Raw genomic sequence first — 18,994 nt, 5'->3', positions numbered from 1 at the left:
TTTTGGGTGCCAGAGTGCATGAAAAAGCATCCAAATATATCTTGTTTTATTCGAAGAATCCTGGGACGACTCCCTCCTATAGAGGTCCAGTCTCAGTCCCCAACGCTCTCAGGGGCCGCCTACACTGGAAGAGCACTGTAGAGGGCAAATCACGTTTAGGGCCACCACAAAGGGCATTCATCATGTTGTATCCAGGGGACATCCAAGAGAGCAGTGCTTTTTGAATATGGCGGACTCTATATTGGTCCCATGTGTGGTATTTATTATATTAACTTTGCAGAAGAAGTGCTGCCCTGCAGGCCTCTCACTTGTCTCAGTAGGAACAGCATACCATGCTATTCACATTCACTATGACTATGCTCACTTCAAGCGCCCCACTGAAACCATGGCAGAGTGACACTGAGCCAGCAGGAACATCACCACGAGGCTGAAACAGAGGCAGCTAAACGGAACTCAGCCATCGATCCAGCCAGCGGAACAGCCTGTGATGTAGACCCGTGTGAGCAGCTCGTAGTATCCGTAGGTGTGCCGAGATACGTCGTCCGGATATGGGCAGGAGTTCCTCCCTCTGCTGCTCCAGCCTGCTAAACTTCACGCACACACACACACACACACACACACGCTCTCAACTCACAACTCGTGTAGTTTTCAAAGGTAAGTGACCTTATCTCATTTCAGATCTATCGTTTATTCGTATTGGAATTGCTTGCGTTTCTTGCTCGCGCTAGATATATTTATATATTATTGTTATTTTTAAACCGCGAAGTTGTATCTCTGCTCTTTGAACTCGGCAGCATATATAACGTTAGCAGTCAAAGTCTTGTGATATAAATGGAGTTTAGCGTCGAAATAATTACTTTGCCTTTCAAAAGGTTCAAACTGAACTATGTAAAGTAGTTTGTAAAGTAGTTTCTCAGAACGTTTTTCTGTGACGTTTTCCAGCGGGACGACGGGCTGCATACTTTACGAGGCCCCGCCCTGTTCTCCCGACAGGCTGTCTGTTCCGTTGACTGTTTGTCCGTCTGTCTGATCGATCGATCGATCGATCGATCTATCCGCAGATGTCTTTGAGTGAGAAAAGTGATGAGGAGATCAGCAAGCTGCTCGCTGAGTATGGCATCAAACATGGACCCATAGTCGGTAAGAACAGTGCAAAGATGAACGACTTTATGAAGGAAGTCCTTCCTGAGATCCTAACTGCTCAGCTGGAGGTGAAGCATGCAGGCTTTTACAAATACAACCGAGTTTAGAAATCATTCACTAAAATGACAGGCAATAATGTATTTATCCAATAATACTATGTTATTACACTATAATTATGATGATGTGTTACATTGACCCTATAAACTGAAGAACACACACATATATATTGTACATATATATATATATATGCGTGTATATATATATATATATATGTGTATATATGTTATGCATGTATATATATGTCTGTCAGGTGAGTTTTTGTGTGACAATCAGCATAATGCTCACCCTATCCTGGGTAAAGTGCACAGCACGTTCTCTGCCTCTCATCTCCATCACCCTCTCTGTCTTTTTGTCTTTGCTCTTCCCTTTTGATCCAATGTTTTCTCAATATTCTGAGTACCTTATGAACCATCCCGACCCCTCAGGTCGTCTGGGACCGGTCTACTTTCTGTTCCCAGAGTCAGAACTAAACATGGAGAAGCAGCGTTCAGTTTTTCTGCTCCACATATCTGGAACAAAGTCCCAGAAAGCTGCAGGTCTGCTGAGACCCTCAGCTCATTTAAATCAAGATTGAAGACTTTTCTGTTTGCTGCTGCCTTTAATTGAACCACATTCAATTCATATATTAATCAATTTCCTGCATTTCTGCATTTTACTACTGCATTTTATTTCTTACACTGTTTCTTTAATTGTTTTTAAATCTCCTTTTCTTTTGCCTTATGTTTTGATGCTTTTAATGGTTTTATGTGAAGCACTTTGAATTACCTTGTTGTTGAAATGTGCGATACAAATAAACTTGCCTTGCCTTGCCTTGAGTAAACAAATAAGATATGTAATGAGATGAAATACAAACAAACCATTGAGCCAGTTTCATCATACATAGATTCATTCAAACTGTTTTTCAATTTATTCTCCACATTTTTCCAACACCTAGACGATGACAAGTCATGTTTTGTATATTTGTTTCTGCTGTGTTAAGGATATTGAAGCCCTGTTAATGTGTTTGTGTGAACATAGACTCCACTCGAAAGCTGTACGAGAGGAAGCTTGAAGTGGCCATGGAGAACGCTCCGGTGGAACCCTCGTCTGATAAGACCTACTACAGGGAGGAAGGTAGGGGGCTCCTCAGTCTACTGTGTGCCACTTGGTTTGTTCATGTGCGGGTCTATAGATGTAGTACCACCACGCAGCGAGCGGCGCCACAATCACTTCTGAAGTGTGCGTGTGTTTTATGGTCTGTTAACAAAAAAAAGACATTTATGTCGGCCCACTGGGAAAGTGCTGGTCTGGTCTGCTCGATGGCCAGTCCAGTCCTGAGACGAGAGAACCAACAGTTAAAGCAGTTATTATAACGGAGTCTTTACATGCAGCAAGCCTAGAAACGTACAAATAGACAGCACTGCAGCAGAGCAGGTTTCGGCCTCGCCTTATTTTCCATCACCTCAAAAACAAAAGCTATTTTGACACTTCATTCATGTCCAAGTCATCAGCCAGGTCTTTAAGGATGTGCAGGAAAAGCAGGTTGTTAATCTGTTTCTCTGTCTTTGTCTTTGTGTTGAAAAGATGTTCTACCTCATTACAGACATTATGACTGTAATACCTGGCCTAGACGCTTATTAACGCTTTATTACTATCACACCTTCAAGTGTGTGCAAAAAGTCTCGTTGTCCCCCCTATTCTAGCACTGGTGCCACCAACCCATAATAGTCAAATATTCAGCCCTATCTTCTCTCCATATCTGTTATTGATTATTGATTAACATTGTCTCTCCCGCCGGCTGCAAAGAGGAGGCACCACTGACGAGTGCTATTCATTACCAAAAGTTCATTTGGTCAAACAAATACAAACTCATTTCATTGGATGAATCACCTCACTTGAATTGAGAATTTTGTTTTTTGTTTGAATTGTTTCATTTTATTTCAGGGTGATGATGTCATGAACTATGACAATAGAGACTGGAAGCTTCATTTGAAAGCTTTAACAGAAGCTTTGCATGTCAAAAGAGAAGAGATCCGGTACAACCCTAATGTGCAGCCATGTGCACAAATGTGGTATTTCAGGATGCCTGAGCTGGTGCTGACTGCTGAAGTACAAGTAATACCCCCCCCCCCCCCCCCCCCTAAATTCTAAATCAGTTATAACTACAGGCCAGTATGTAAAAATGAACACAAACCACAACAGCGGGAGGTCTCCTCGTCAACCTGACATCTAGTGTTCACGTTTCATTTCTAAATGTTTATGTCAACAAGGTACAACATGTGCTAATGTGTGTTTGTTTCCTACAGCGGAGGAAATAACCTACATCACATACAGTCCGGTGAGTCCTGGTTGTGTTTCCTGTGATTCTGTGTTTGTGCCAAATGCCTCTGACTGTTAAAAATCTCACAAACTGTCCTGCTTTCATTCCCACAGGTCAGACAAGAGTCAGACGTGTGAGTACACTTTCAACACACACACAAACTCTTCAAACTATTTGATCCAAACATTTTCCACAGGTTTTTCAAATATTTCCTCACGTACAGCCTTTCTCTTGCTGGATGAATACATGCCTGTTCCAAAATCTCTTTTTTTCAAGTTTAGTGGCAAAAGTTACTCTCTATTACTTTCAAACACGAGTTCAAAATAGCATCAGATGTTATTCAGAGACGCTTGATGTAAATCTGAACTGTTAACTGTGGCTGGGCTGATATAGACCTGTACTCTTAGTAAGTACCACACCAAAACTAAGTAAAAATGCAATGATGCAAAATGTTGTGCCGATGGCGGTAATATCCAACAGGCTGAGTAAATATATAAAGGGTACGGTACCAGACGTCCTGGTTTGTCCAGGATTGTCCTGACAGAATATCTTCAAAACTCTCAAATGTCCAGGTCTTCACCACGACTCAAATTGTTTTCAGTGCTTACATGGAATTTGATTGTGTTCTGTCCGACTCATTATTACCAATATCAGAACATAAACAACTACAAAGGTTCACTCGTTAGAGTGCAGAGCTCATCCAGGTGTGTCTGCAACGACCGCTGCTGTATCGTGTGATTGAATACAACATGTCCGTGAAGCGTCGTCGGGCAGACTTCATTCAAACTCTAGAACAAGCGGTGATGTGGTCGAAGTTGTCGTATAATACACTTCATACAATAGTTCCAAACACAAAGTCACCAAGCTGTCTGCTCGCTTAGCAGCGAGTGTGTGGGCAGGTCCGTTAGCTGTTCACTCTTAACTCACTCCAAAACAATAACCGTGTGCAAACTCTGTTTACCAGTGTTATTATACAGCTTTCAGATCGTAGCAACGCTTGTGTACGTGCTGATAGAATTGTCCTCCATCCTGATGAAAACACCGATGGTGCCTGCATGAATGTGCGGAACACTTATGGGTCTCGGTTTGGGGGCTTGAAAAATCCGGTCAGCCTACACAAGAGTCCACAGCCATGTTAGCATGTAATTATGTCAACATCAGGATGCTAACATGGTAATGTTAACATGGGTTAGCATGGTGTTGACTCACCATCTTGGTTACAGAGACGTTATATCAAATGATACCTTAGTATTGTACAGGGCTTGATTAAATGCACTCAGCTACTTGCCAGCACTGGGGACATACTGCCAGCTGTACTGTACTGCTGTGCTGGTTACTTTATAAGTGTTTTAAAAATAGAGCTAGAATGAAATTGAAGTGTAAAGTTTTCCTCCTGTCAGGCTGAAACGAAGAGGCAACATTGAGCCAGATGAGGACGAGGAATCGGACCAAGAAACAGAGTGAGTGTGTTGTATTAACTAGTGGTGTGTTAGAGCAAAATAGTTCATCACCTGGAGTAAATGTCCTCTCCCCTCCTGTGCTTCAGGGCCCCTGTCCAGATCGCCAACAGAACAGCCAATCACAGCGCAGTACGATCCAGGGAGCTGGACAGACAGTCCGGGGGCAGCGTGTGGAAGGTGATCCGGCTGCTGCTGCTGTTAGCTGTGTTAGCAGCTGCCCTCTACTACGCCTACTGCCGTGTGCTGAAGAACGAAGAGAATCCCTTTGACATTCAATGATCTGATTGGTTGTGAGGATGTCCGGGTTTCTTCCCCATCAGCAGAGAGAACACACAGTTTGACCACATTCCATCAACTTGTAAATGCTCTCTACTTCTTAGTGTCACCATGTCAGGGAAGTGAACCAAAGCCTGATACATCATGTTCCTCTGTGTCGTCAGTGTTGCCCCAATTATGTTGGGGGGGGGGGCAGCCGGCCCTGTCTATTGGACCAATGAGGAATTTTTGATTTCATGAATTTGCTTTAAATAATGTCCATTCATCTTGTGTAGTTCAGGTTTTGCATCTCTGAATGTTTAGCTGTGATGAGATTCTTTCTTTGCATAGTTTGTCTTTCAAAGGCCGTGCATTGTTCGCTTCAGTCTTAGCATTCGAAGTTGCAGCAAGATGCACTTCCAAGAACCGCACAGTATCTGACAAACAAACAAAGCAGCCAAAATATCTAGAGCTCCTTTGTTGTCCAAAAGCTGTTCAAAACACGTCAGTGAGCCACACCTTTGCACGGGGTGGCATGTTCATCTGTTACCATAAACACACAAAATCTAGTTGTTTTTTACTAGAGCTCCAAATGTTGCAGCTGAAAGAAGTCCCTCATAAATGCATTATTCCCTCCTGTTTAAGTGTAAATGGTATACATTTTTGAGCCAGTAAATATTTCCATCTCCACTAGGAACAATGGGCTTGTTGAGAGTTTTGGGTTTTTTCATGGGGTTTATTGGCAATAAGAGAAATAAAGAATACTGCTCTCTCCTTTCATTTCTTTGCTTTCTTGCATGCAGTGTTTTCCTTCTCTGTGGAGTTTCTGTATTTGATTTGTTTGATGCAGCTGTTCTGTCACACAGAGAGTTGGTCTTATTTGTTAGATATACATGTTGTCATGTAGCACAACAGACTGAGGACGTCTTTATTTCCAAGCTGTGCTCGTCACGTCCAGTCAAACACCAAAGGCTGTTGTCTGCCTAAATGTGGGAATAAAAACATTAAATAGTTTGAAATGTATGTAAAACATCAAGATGAATTCCAAAAGGATGCAAAAATGTTACTGAGGTGGAAGTAAGAGTATTGACAGAATAGTAGACGTGTTTCCAACACAGTCAAATATTAAGTCATGAATTCATTTATTTGGTTACAAAACCTGAGCTCAGGGGAGTGCTGCAGGATGATGTATTTGTGTAGGCCAACCCAGAAGTTGGTGTTGCACATTCTTCCACTGGATTATTACAGAATATAAACTGCGAGGCAGCAAACGTTTAGGATACTTTAGAAGATAATCGTCAACACTTTCAATGATTTTTGAAGAATCAGCAGAAGTAAAAAGCTAACACTGACATGACTTCACGTCACCCCCACTAAGTATCCAACACGTGCTCACCTCTTGTACAAAAGCCTTCCACTAAAGGTGAAGTAGTGAGTACATCAGTTTCAAAGTTTGGCGTGAAGACAGAAAAAAAATCAAGGCCTTGAAAGTCGTTGAAAATAGACATCTGTCATTGAAAGTGCTTGAATTTATACATTTTGTGCAAGAATATAAATTGTTTTGAGATTATATTTTGGGCTATCTCGCTTCCATAACATCTCTTTCAGTCCAGTGGAGAAAAAACATCCAAAATACACATTCAGCTGTTTATTTTACTATTTTGTCTTTTTGTCTGTAGATTTCTCCTAAATTCACCAGAAGTTATCATTAGATAATGACTCATTTGCACATTTAAGCATTACATTTTTAGAAAACTTTGAATACAAAAAGAATGGTCTTAATGTGAGTTATCAAATGGGGAAGTTGAAGTTTCCTTTTTGTACTCTGTTCACCTGGTTAAACAGCCTCCGATCTGCTGTCTGCATGTGTGTCTTCTGCCTGGAGAAAGTGTGACAGTCACGTGCATGCATGAATAAGAATCAACTTTCATGAATCAGAATCAGAGTGATTGAAGTCAAATGTCAAACAGCATTTTAAATATTCTCACTGTTGTAACGGTAATAAATCTTGATCTGTCTCAAACTGCTGTGATGGGTCCTTACATTTGAGGGAATTTGATATTTAAGGTGTAGGAACGTTGTCTATAGATTCATTGAGCAACCAACTTTTTAAACACATGTAAAAGCTTTCAAATGAATTCACAAGTGAACTACGTATTTTATACCATAGAAAAACCCCATTAAAATCTCGTAATCTCCACAGACCTTATCTCAGGTATCTAACCAACAATCCTTTCAACAAACTCATTGACTTTGAGACGAGGGAACCAGACTTACTAAAATATTAACTCATCTCCAGGTTTCAGAAGCCATTCCTGCAGTGCCCTATTCCAGCAATCTAACCGTTGAACAGAAACAGTCTAAAGCACTGTTATATTTACAAGATAGAAGCTTAAATCAGTTTGGCAGAGAAGGCACACAGTAGAGTCTGCTGCATGTGGACTTGAGGGAAGATGAGGCAGTGGTGATGCTCTGTGGTTGTATCTTTGGTTGAGTTGAAATTGAACAGCTGTGATCCTGAATGGTGGTCGGTGGTCGCTGAGGTTTTGCTTGACGAGTCTTTTGTCCCAGCCTGGATCCACATAAGCCTCTCACCACTAATGTGGGGTGGATCCAATAAATCCAGTCAGGAATTAAAAGTTTATTCCAGCTGGAGCATCTTTGCTCAAAGTCGTAATTTGGACAGGGAGCCGATACAGAAGTTACAAAAGGACCTTTAGATTGAAAGACTTTGAGATAACAGGGGAACAAGGAAATGTCTTATTGTGGTCAAACACCTGGTCTAAATGCCACCAGTCACGTTGTGGTCGACGGGCAGAATGGAAAGCCGAGGCTCTGATATTAACATCGCAGGTGACTCGAATGACCTGTGAAGAAAACCAAGAACAAGGTCCCAAGAGTTTACAACAGTAACAGAGCTTTCAATGTCTCTGTGTGCTCTGGAACGGCCCATACCTGAGAGTATGTCCATCAAATCCCAGCGCTGTGATGAAGATGTTGACGAGGACGATGAAGAAGACGAACAAGGTCGCTGCGTTGTTCAGTCTGTTCAGTTTAGCGTGTTTCCTCATGTCGTTAAGATCGTACTTCACTGCTGACACAGAATCGCACAACAGCTAATGAGCTCCATGAGAAGATGACAGAACAATAGACAAAGACAGGGAGGACACACTTTGTACAAGAGCCAGAGAGCTGTTTATATTTAAGGAGATTGATATTGGATTTAGGAGGGAAGTTCAGTTATGGATGACAAAAAAAGACTGCCGATTGAAAAAGACCAAACATCAAATTACATATTGTAGGTACATAATAAAATGTGAAATAATTATATAACAAATAGAGAAAATATTCAAATCACCAACGAGTGGAGTTTAGTTTGATCTGGCTACTAGAAGCAGTACAGCAAGTGTGACAAGACGGTTTTCTGAAGAAGGGATCCAGTGGTGGCCCAAAGAAAATATAACACAACACACACACTAATGAAGAGTTGAAAGAGCAGTTTGACATTTTGGGAAATACACTTATTTGCTTTCTTGTCCAGTGAGATGAGAAGATTGATAGCAGTCTCGAAATATGAAGCTACAGCAGCCTGTTTACTTAAGTTTGTATAGAGACTGGAAACATGGACCAGCTGGCCCTGGCTCTTTCTGAAAGAACCACAAACTACCTAAGCACTCCTGAAGCTCACTGATTATTACGCTCTAATGGAAATGACTGCAAAAAAGAATCCCCTGTAAACCCTTAACTTCTGGCTTTGCCCTGCAGTGCAAATGAGAAAAACAAGATGTCAGTTGGTGAGATTTAAGACCTTTACACACCAGGGCATGACAAATGAACAACAATCTGAAATACACGCCTGTTAATATTTGGCATCAAAACTATTCATACCGGCAGTGATGCCAATTTGGGACAGTTGCAACACTTGTTTAATAAAAATTCCAATCGATTTTCACAGGAAGAGGATCAACTGGATCCTATTGACACAGAGCAGCGTCTGACAGTCGGCGGTAAAGTACTGCGCTGCCTTTGTCAAGGTTGAAAGGAGTAATAAAGTTTGCTGTCTTGGTTCAGCCTCAGGTGGCAACCTGTGGGACTTAAAAGTGAAGCCAATGCTCAGGTGCCTAAAACCTGCATTCTCTCTACTGTACTACGGGGCGACTCCTCTGTTTTCATAAAGAAACCAGATTGTATAGAAGTCTGAGAAAATGACTAGTTCTCTGGTTCAGCCAAAAGGCCAAACTCCACAAACCGACAGTCTATTTTTGGACTACAGAAGCTGTTGATAGTGTATGTAAAGACTGCTGCATGAGGGATGTATTTCTGTAGGCTAACCAGTAAGTTAACATGCACGGGTTACCTCGACAAAAAGCCATTGGGATTTTTTGATGATTGCAGAAAATAAACTCTGTAGCAAACCTATGTTTATGATACTTACATGTTTTGTTCAGCAAGACAATCACAAATGAACACCTCTTTATGATATTTGAAGTGTAAAAATCTGCAGAAGCCAAAAGCTACTGTTGTACACGAAGTTGACCGCGATCCCATGAGCGCAGGTTTACACGAGGCTGTGACGTGAACAAGTCTGTGTGATGACGTTTTGTAGTCTCATTTAGACATTTGTTAGCAACCGCCTTTCTTAAAAGGTACAAAATTGACCAGACGGGTATTTAATAACATAGATGTAGAACAAGACGTTAAAATATGCGTCAACCAGACTTTGTTTCATGCATCTTACCAAAAACTCCTCAAAATAGAATTGACTTTGAGACAAGTGAACCTGAAAAAGTGCGAGCTCATTTCAGGCTTTTCAGTCCTACAGGACTCTATTGAATGAGTCTGTTCTTGAACCTTGTTCAAGAATAAAAATTACAATTCATTCATCATTATTTTCCCGCATGATATTCACGCTGTGTGTGAAAGTACTCATGACAAAAACAATCAGTTTGAATTGTGCAAATTAATTGCACAAAGGGAAAAAAAACAATTTGTAAAGGCCTTTCCTGGTAGTCTGGTCTTAGCTCTCCGAGAAACAGACCCTTGTTAATGCCAGCTCGAACTGCTCTTTGTCATCTTCCGACATCCTCGGCTCTGCCTGTCCACATCTTACACATCTTGCTGGACTTCATCTTACAGCTTTGAAAGCATTCTGCAAACTGCTTGTTGCCAGGAGGGAAAAGCAATGCGCTAATGTTCTCTTTAGCGTCTATGAATCAGGCAGACAAGGCTGGAGCTTGATTGATGAAAATCAATCAGCCTCTGAATGATATCATGGGGATGCAAAACGTGTGGGCGACTTGCCAATAAAGATGAGCAGCAGCCCCACTAGGACCTGCAGCGTGATGGACAGCGCCAGTAGGACGATGAGGGGGATGTAGAAGTGGAAGCGAGGCCCCACGTAGAGAACGGTCTTCAGCTGCGACGAGTTGGCCATCAGCAGGGCGACGTCCAGCATGCTCTGAGCCGCAGTCTTCTTACTGGCGTAGTGATTCAAGTTGATGGGCCGATGCACCTTTCCAGAGGGGGCTGTCAGTGCCTGAGGGTTGAGAGGGCATAAGGTCTAAGGTGCTATTTTACAGCCACTGCAGCCACCTTTGACTTTGAAGGATGTGATCAACACTGTTGTTCTTTCGTTCTCTCTCACAGGGCTGATCGTGTCGGTACATGTGTCACTGCGGTTTGTTCCAAACAGAGAGAGAGAGAGAGAGAGAGCGAGAGAGAGAGAGAGATTTGAAGTGGTGTCAGAGGACAGGTATCTGTTGTTCTGTTGGTTTCATAGGCTCTTTCTCAGGGATGTGCCCAGTCCTGTAGGTAGACGAGACGTCACACCCCGTGCAACTCTCACTGAGTCACACAGCCACTGCAGCGCATTCAAAATGTAATCCTTCATGATTGTATATGAAAGACATGAATTAATTAACAAACACCTCTACAGTTATTAAAGTTACTTATCGTTTGCATCTGAAGACAATATAATGCAACATTGTTGCCACTGTGGGCTGGTTTGTAGCCTGTCCTAGAGAGTAGAACAGAACAAAAAAGAATAGAAGAAACAATGCAATATAAGAGAACAGAAACAGAATAGAACAGAACAGAAAATATAATAGAAATAGAATAGAGCAGTAATAAGAGAGGGCTTGTCTGTCTGTGTTGCTTACCTCTATGTCGCCCACTTTATTCAGAGCCATGTTCTCTCCGTTGGGTCTGTACGCTGTGTCCATCCTCCCTCTCTGAGCTATCAGGGGACTGTTGAGGCGCTGGATGTGAGCTCTTGTTCTACAGCCACAGAAAAGCAGAGAAACAAGTCAGGCAACTCCTCCAGTTACAGAGACAACATGAGTGAGATCCCTCCCCCTCTGTGTCTCTCTCTTCTGTTGAACTTGTGCTTTAATTACACTTCAACTTCTCACTTCACTTCTAAATATAACAAGAAATAATGACTTGTAAATAATAATAAGTTTATGTTTATAGGGTTTCATTGCTCCCCAGAATATAACGCTTCCTAATTCTGTCTCTATGTGAGACAAAACCACTTACAATCATTAAGGTTGTGGAGAAGATAATGTTTAAATTGTATTTACTGTATTATATATTGCCTGTGTATTCCTGCCAGTTCTGTGTGTAACAGTAACCCCTGTGCAGAAAGAAACTATGTTCCATTGATGATGAACAAACCTCTGCGAGTGAAACCTTTTGGTGTAGTGAAGAGAGCCCAGACCAGACCCGTAAGAGGTCACACCTTCATGTATCAATCACCTTTTGCTTTGTTAAACAGACTTGTATGAGCCCATGCACATCCACTACTCAGACACAACTAACCCCCTGAATGAATACACAACTTGGGAGCAGATAGTTTCAAGTTTCCTTGTCCTTCCTGAGAAGCTTAGCCAGAAATGTTCAAAATGTTTCCAACTCCATCAGCAGAGGGGATTTGTTGTTTAAAATACTAAAATCATGATTCAGAATTCAATAATTGTATTCACCCATAAGAACACAAAAGGAAAATTATAGGGGATATAAAACAGACTACGGTAAATGGACCACATGAAACACATTTCTGAAAATATTTTCTAAATACTAACCCCCAGAGCCAAAGATCTGAGATGTTACATATATGTCACATTGGGCATTTATATAAATGTATGCCTCATTTTAAAATCAATCAACTTGGCCATTTTTCTTTCATCATTTCATAATTCTTTCATAATTCATTAATAATTACTAATAATGTAATTAATGTTTGTATTTGTTTAAATGTCTTTTGAATTCAACAAAAGAACATATTATAATTAAAAATAATTGAATCAGCTAAATCAATTGAGCAGCTCATTACTATTTTTCTTATTGTGACAAATATGTCACATTGGTTTTCTGAGACAATTATAAGTTTAAAAGCCTGATATGACTATATTATAAATTATAATATCTGTCACAACAATATTTTCATAACTTTTTAGAGATAAATGTGTTTGTGAAATATGGTTAGAACAGTTTATATGTAATGTAATTATTATTATTATATACATTTTTTGTTTATGTGTTTTATTCGTAGAAGCATCCCAGATCATTAGGTGATAACATTATTATTGTGAAATGATAACTGTCATAAAGTCATGATGTTACACATTCCGGTACAGTAGGTGGCGGCATGCACCTTAAACGTTGGATTGTAGTCCGCCAATAAACTGAAAGAAGAAGAAGATCAGTAGGTGGCGGTTGTAAAATCTGTTTGCCAACCACCAATAAAAAACTAAAGAAGAAGAAGAAAATAAGACTTCACAGAAGAAGAAGAAGAAGAAGAGTAATCGCTTGGTAAATGGCGGGTGCTTTGAAAGAAAAACAACTTGTTCGACATGTTTATGCTGCATTACAGGTAAAAAGAAGATAAAGTCATCGGGAGATATTTTAGTTAAATAACAGTGAGCACTTTTCAGAAGCTTGGTTAATGTTGTTTATTCTCACAAGTACTGCTTCGCACATTTAAGGCTGCTAGTCACCCGTCGGTTAATAGCACTCCATACGGTACGTCGGTACTGACGGTACGTGATCCGTTCAACACTTCCGGCGGGCTTTATACCCGAGGCTCTTTCAAACTTCTGATTCAGTGACTCCGTGGCTGGAATTTATTTTCCAAAATAAGAAAAGACATTGATGCTTATTGCTCACGTTGAGAAAGTGGTGGAAGCATTTGTTGTTTCCTTGATAAGAGTTTGAAATAATAATATATAAGGATATGATGTCTGCAATTAATACACAAAATAGTTAAATAATTAGATTCATTGTTTATATTTGTACAAATATTTTTGAGTGTAATGAATGATACATTCAGCAGTCTACATGAATGGCTCTTACTAATATATACATTGAATGAGGTAAGGTTGGACATGAAGCCCTGGCAGATCACTGTTGTTACTGTGGATATTGGTGAAAGCTTATGGAGAATATTGAATGTCCTGTCTGTGTGGAGGCTGCGTCCTGTCCCTTGGTGGAAGGTCTGTACCTGCAGGAAGCCGACAGCATGCTGCAGCTGCTGTGTGCTCCCTCTCAGCACCGCACCGACATACTGGCCTGGATCTGCAGCAGGTCTGATAACGTCCACAGAACATGGACTCTCTTCTCCCCTATGAAAGATGATTTCAAAGTGAATCCCTCTGCCTCTACCTGTCACTTTACAGTATCAACCCAAACTTTGCCAACTCCAAGACGATAGTGGTGAGATCCAGTGGTCCAGCTGTTTTGACTAAAGGTAACATTGTTGTGTGTCAAAGGCTCACTTTTCTACACAGTACACGTTTAACGCTCTTGCATGTCTATTGATGGACACGTGGACTCTTACACTGCTCTGGTCTGTTCTGGTACAAACAGAGATGGCTGTGCTTGGACAGGAGCTGATGCTGTGCAAAGCAGATGACCTGGACCTGATCAGGGTGAGAGGACGCATCGAGCTAGTGTAGATGTAACTGATTTTTATATATACACTCACTGGCCACTTTATTAGGCACACCTGTTCAATTGCTTGTTCACACAAATAGCTCATCAGCCAATCACATGGCAGCAACTCCATGCATCTAGACGTGGTGAAGAGGACCTGCTGAAGTTCAAAGTGAGCATCAGAATGGGGAAGAAAGGGGATTTAAGTGACTTTTTCCATCCACATGCATGGAAAAAACATTAAAATAATGTGACAGTAATACCCTGTGGATAACCTTCCACGACATGTAACTTAAAGGGATACCGGTATTAGTTTTCTGTAGCGGTGGATGTGCTGGAGCTCTGTATGCTTCGATGTGTTGCGTCTCTCCTTCCATGTTTGCTGAAGTTATGTTTGAATGACGCTGTGTAAATACATTTAATATTTCATGGCTTTCTAATGGCAGATTATGTACTCCTGTTACCACATGTCCTTCAGAAATGAGTTCAGACATAAATGCGTAAAGGATACACTGATCGGCTCCAGTGCCAGACTGATAGAAGTGCTTGTGTAACATTTTTTCTTTTCTTTTAATTAAGGATAATGTGCCATGTGTATATATAGATATGTGTCACAATGAACAGAAAACCTTTTTCATCTGTATAATGAATCGCACCATTCCTCCAGGGTGAAGCGAGTCCCCACCGTCAGCTTCGGTTCCTAGAGCAGCTGTTAACTTTAGTACCTGGCTGCAAGAAGGCTGCTGGAAACCGACTGGACCAAGAGATGCTGCTGAACGAGCTCTACGCTGCTGACAATCTGCCTCACTTCACACAGATGCTCAAACCCACACTGGACCCCTGGCCTGCAGACATCAAGTATGTATGCCGCTATAGCTCTCTTTTTATCTGCTGCATGTTGTCATCCTGTCTTTTAAAGTCCAGAGCAAATGAAAAAAGCCTTTTTTACCTCCTTTCCATCACATCCTAGTAACTGCAAAAAATGTATTTCTTTGTATTTTTATATCAAACTCCAATCATATTTTCTTTCTTTAAATCAAAATACGAGGTGTGCTTGCGTAAGCTAGTACCAACCAATTTCAACCAGTAATATGTCATCCATCCATCCATCAATCAGCAGCTTTAAGCAACGAGGGAGGTGTGTTGAGCCACAGTCCTCTGTAGCTCTGTATTGTGCTGCACTAAGCCTGCCCACTTTTTAGTGGTCCAATCAAATGCAAAGATTGGATTCAAACTGCTCAAATATTCAGTTTCACTGAGAAATATTCACAGTAGAAAAGCTGAAGACACTTAACTTCTGTTTCACTGGGACTTTGAGAGTACTTCCAATGAGGGACTGGTTTGGTGGATCTCCTTATAATGCATTGTTTCCTGTTGTCCTGCAGCATCAGTGCAGAATTTGAATGAGTCTAATTTGTCTCTTATTGCTATTCCTTACCTCACAGGGCTTTACGCAAGAGCACCAGGTCAGCCCCTAAGCCAAGTAGAGAGGAGGCTGCTGACGTGGCCACCCTTCTACAGCTGACTCAGTCAACACTGGAGCAGCTCCAGTCACAGGTACGGGCCTTCCTCTGTTCTCCTTTTATGTGCCTCCTCGATCCTCCAGATTGTGACCCGGAAATCGATCTCAGCGCTCCATCTGGAAGGACGTCCCAAAGGAAAGGAATCGAGGATGTACAGACTGAAATGAGATTTGTGTTCCTGCGGCCTGCAGTATGACAGCCTCCAGTTGAAACAGGGTGTCCATGCTGGATTAACCACCATGTGAATTCAAAATATTTGCAACACACTATTTTGTAGCACATACGATATACATAGGTAGAGATGTCTGGACGTGCCTGAATGTCACGGTAACGTGTCTGCTTTGTTCTCCTCAGTGTGAGTTCCTGAGCAGCGAGGCTCAGAGCCCCGGCGTCTTCTCCCCGAGCTCGCTGCGCGTGGCGGCGTGCGACCTCCAGCTGCTGATGGCCACTTTCAGCCATGTCTTCGAAACCGACTTGAGAGCGTTCTGCAGCAGGGACCCCCCCAGCTTCAGTGCAGAGGCCGACGTCTTCCAGAGAACACACCAGCTACTGCTGGCCTTCATCATGGTACTCTTACATACAGTCAGGGCCATAAGTATTTGGGCTGTGACACAATTTTTCTAATTTTGCCTCTTTACACGACTCCAGTGGCTTTTAATCGAATCAGTCAATATGTGGTTGAAGTGTAGAATTTCAGCTTTATTTCAATGGATATAACAAAAATATCACAATAACCGTTTGGCAATTACAGCTAGTTTTACACAGCCCCCAACATTTTCAGAGGCTCAAAAGTAATTGGACAAACTAACATAATTGTGAATATAATCATTATTTTTAATACTTGGAGGAAAATCATTTGCAGTCAATGATTGCCTGAAGTCTGGCACCCATAGACATCACCAAACGCTGAGTTTCCTCCCTTGAGATGCTTTGACAGACCTTTTACTGCAGCCTCCTTCAGCTGCTGACTGTTTGTGGGTCTTTCTGCCATTAGTTTTATCTTAAGTGAAAAGCCTGCTGGCTTGGGTTGAGATCAGGGGGGGGGCGGGGGTAGATCAGAGTGCTTTACAATAAAGTGAAGAAACGAGAGGATAAAAAGAAACAAACGGATTAAAACATACAAATGCTGCGTGATAAAACACAGGAAGCAGCAGCGAGTTCAATGCAATGATGAATAAATGTTTTCAATTAGAGTTTAAAAAGCTTGCATCTCTGTTAGTTTGGGGTAAGAAATAATGTAGTCTTCTTATTTGTGTTATGGTTTGTATTTAAATAAAACAGCAGCAGAGAATGTAAGAAGCCATGAAGGATTATAAAACAAAGAATTAATAATGTAGGCCGGTCCCAAACCAGTAGGATTAAGGTGTAAATCAATCCTAAAAGACACAGGGCCAGTGCAGGTCAACTAAAACTGGGCTGATTCGCTCTCGCTCTCGTATATTAAACCACTGGCAGCAGAATCTGAATGAAGTGTAGTTTGTCACAGATTGTTCTGAAGAGAGCGTTACAGTAATCTGGCCTGCTTGATATATCGGCATGAACACGTTCTTTAGCATCTTGTTGGCAAAGGAATGTCCGACCCATCTCTTGCATGAAAGAAAGCTGCTTTGCTCACCTCTTTGATGCAGGATCTAAATGGAAGTCTAGGTGGATGCCCAGGCTCCTTATTTCTGATTTAACCAGTGGGGCCAAGTTCAGCAAGAACGAGCTCTCTTTATGTCTCATAAAATGGCACTTTTCTCACCATCCAACATTAGAAAGTTGGTCTGCATCCACTTGTTTATTGCAGCCAAGCCAGTCGTTGGATGACAGTTTGGTCTTCACTTGGGTCCAATGAAATATACATTTCTGTAGAAACATGGTGCCGACACACACATGTGTCTACCCGTACTGACACTTGTTTCCTCTTGCGTGTTTCTCAGGAGCTGGAAATGCTGAAGGAAGTATCAGAAGGTTCTGTATCCATGACGGAGGAAGTGCAGCAGCTCCAAACACAGCCGTGCTACCGGAGCCGAGGGGAGAAGCGCAAGTTACGTAAGGGAATATCTCTCTCGCACGCACACTCACACACAGTACAAACTGTTGCACGTTGTTAAATCTTTGTTTCCTGCTTCCTCGTACTTTGTTTGTTTTCTTCAGCGGAACAATTGGAGGAACTCGGCAGACGAATTCGAGACTTTTTTCCCCTGCTTCCTTCCTGATGGGCTCCCGAGACTGTGGCCATAAATACCATCCAACCATCGGGCTGAATGTCTGTTGACGTGAGCAAAGCACTTCACACAGTGCGGTTATAGAGAGAGAGAGACATCTGTTGTTGTGTTTCAACGGAATTGTGACCAAAAAGGAGTGTTTGAAGGTTAAAGGGACAGTTCACCCCAAACCTAAACTACATGTTCCCTCTGCTGTGCTCTCGATCCGTCTAGACTGTCTTGGTGTGAGTTGCAGAGTGTTGGAGATATCAGCCGTAGAAATGTCTGCCTCCTCTCCACTATAATGGAGCGAGTTCCTACATGAAACTTTATCTGGAGTAACCGGGTCATGGTTTTGGGAACATTGCTGTTGAGGTTTTTTAATGTATTGTTGGTGCTTTGGGACATGTATAATGTTCCCATTATAGTGGAGAGAAGGCAGACGTTTCGACAGCTGATAGCACAACTAGGCAACTCGCACTACAATGATCTAGATAAACAGCACTACAGGTAAGAGGAAACATGTATTTTTGGGACGACCTGTGCTAGCTTCAGTATGACTGAGGCGTTGGGCAGGTTGTGTGTCAACACATAATACTGGCAGCAATATTTTTTATGGAATCAACATGAATTGCTCTAAGAGCAGAAGGCTTTCAGTGAGTGGGTATCTGTTGATAATGGTTAAATCATTTAACATTCATCATCAACCTAACTACGATTGTCCTTTGCAGTACTCAATGTAAATGTACACTGTTTTACTGAATAAATGTAAATGTTTTAAACGTCAACTGTAGTTCCAACAGGTTTAATATTGTGAAGTGCCATTTATTATTGAGTGATTATCTTTTAGGGCAGCAGCAAGTAGTCGATGCAGTTTATTCAGAGAAAAAGCTAAACATTCACTGGTTCATGATTCACCTGCGAGGATCTCCTCCGCTGTTGTATCACTTCAGATTTAACCTTATGGATGGATAATAAATGACTATGTATAGTGCACTGTATGTCTGGTTTAATCCGGATGTTTCCTTCTAGTTTTGCTGATGTTAAACGCTGCCTCCGTTCACTTCAATTCATCAAGACGTTTCTCTGTTGCTGTGGTCACCGTGGAGGCTCAAGAACAAGTTTTCTTCAAGA

The 18,994-nt window shown here is 41.6% G+C and overlaps 3 protein-coding genes across 8 annotated transcripts; 2 read left to right on the top strand and 1 right to left on the bottom strand.

The window, feature by feature from the left end:
- The first annotated feature begins 486 nt into the window (after positions 1 to 486).
- emd (emerin) lies at positions 487 to 5,991 on the top strand. Of its 2 annotated transcripts, none has more exons than XM_079273853.1 (7): positions 487 to 654; positions 1,062 to 1,140; positions 2,221 to 2,316; positions 3,489 to 3,520; positions 3,616 to 3,635; positions 4,903 to 4,962; positions 5,049 to 5,991. In XM_079273853.1, exons 2-7 carry the CDS (start codon positions 1,062 to 1,064, stop codon positions 5,239 to 5,241), a joined length of 480 nt encoding a protein of 159 aa, XP_079129979.1. In that variant the 5' UTR covers positions 487 to 654; the 3' UTR covers positions 5,242 to 5,991. The 2 variants fall into 2 exon arrangements, with proteins under 2 accessions (XP_079129979.1, XP_079129978.1); XM_079273852.1 differs by having other exon boundaries at positions 943 to 1,140; positions 5,049 to 5,990.
- Positions 5,992 to 6,021: 30 nt separating this feature from the next.
- LOC306781136 (ninjurin-1) lies at positions 6,022 to 11,488 on the bottom strand. 5 transcript variants are annotated; one of them, XR_013772191.1, is made up of 6 exons: positions 11,376 to 11,488; positions 10,519 to 10,753; positions 8,173 to 8,308; positions 7,995 to 8,084; positions 7,051 to 7,096; positions 6,066 to 6,200 (listed from the first exon to the last, which is right to left on the bottom strand). XR_013772191.1 is itself a non-coding variant. In XM_079273851.1 (5 exons), exons 1-4 carry the CDS (start codon positions 11,436 to 11,438, stop codon positions 8,000 to 8,002), a joined length of 519 nt encoding a protein of 172 aa, XP_079129977.1. In that variant the 5' UTR covers positions 11,439 to 11,488; the 3' UTR covers positions 6,853 to 7,096; positions 7,995 to 7,999. The 5 variants fall into 5 exon arrangements, 2 of the variants coding, with proteins under 2 accessions (XP_079129977.1, XP_079129976.1); XR_013772190.1 differs by having other exon boundaries at positions 6,022 to 6,200; positions 7,051 to 8,084; XR_013772192.1 differs by lacking the exon at positions 6,066 to 6,200 and having other exon boundaries at positions 6,853 to 7,096; positions 7,495 to 8,084.
- A 1,439-nt stretch (positions 11,489 to 12,927) lies between these two features.
- haus7 (HAUS augmin-like complex, subunit 7) lies at positions 12,928 to 18,907 on the top strand. The gene is made up of 9 exons (XM_079274285.1): positions 12,928 to 13,090; positions 13,685 to 13,800; positions 13,893 to 13,963; positions 14,083 to 14,144; positions 14,816 to 15,006; positions 15,594 to 15,705; positions 16,026 to 16,238; positions 17,594 to 17,705; positions 17,811 to 18,907. Exons 1-9 carry the CDS (start codon positions 13,034 to 13,036, stop codon positions 17,870 to 17,872), a joined length of 996 nt encoding a protein of 331 aa, XP_079130411.1. The 5' UTR covers positions 12,928 to 13,033; the 3' UTR covers positions 17,873 to 18,907.
- The last annotated feature ends 87 nt before the right edge of the window (positions 18,908 to 18,994 follow it).

Source organism: Melanostigma gelatinosum (assembly GCF_949748355.1).
Source record: "Melanostigma gelatinosum genome assembly, chromosome: 8".
Classification (NCBI taxonomy): Eukaryota; Metazoa; Chordata; class Actinopteri; order Perciformes; family Zoarcidae; genus Melanostigma; species Melanostigma gelatinosum.
The sequence above is the reverse complement of the archived record's forward strand: the minus strand, read 5'-3'. Positions and strand labels throughout refer to the sequence as shown.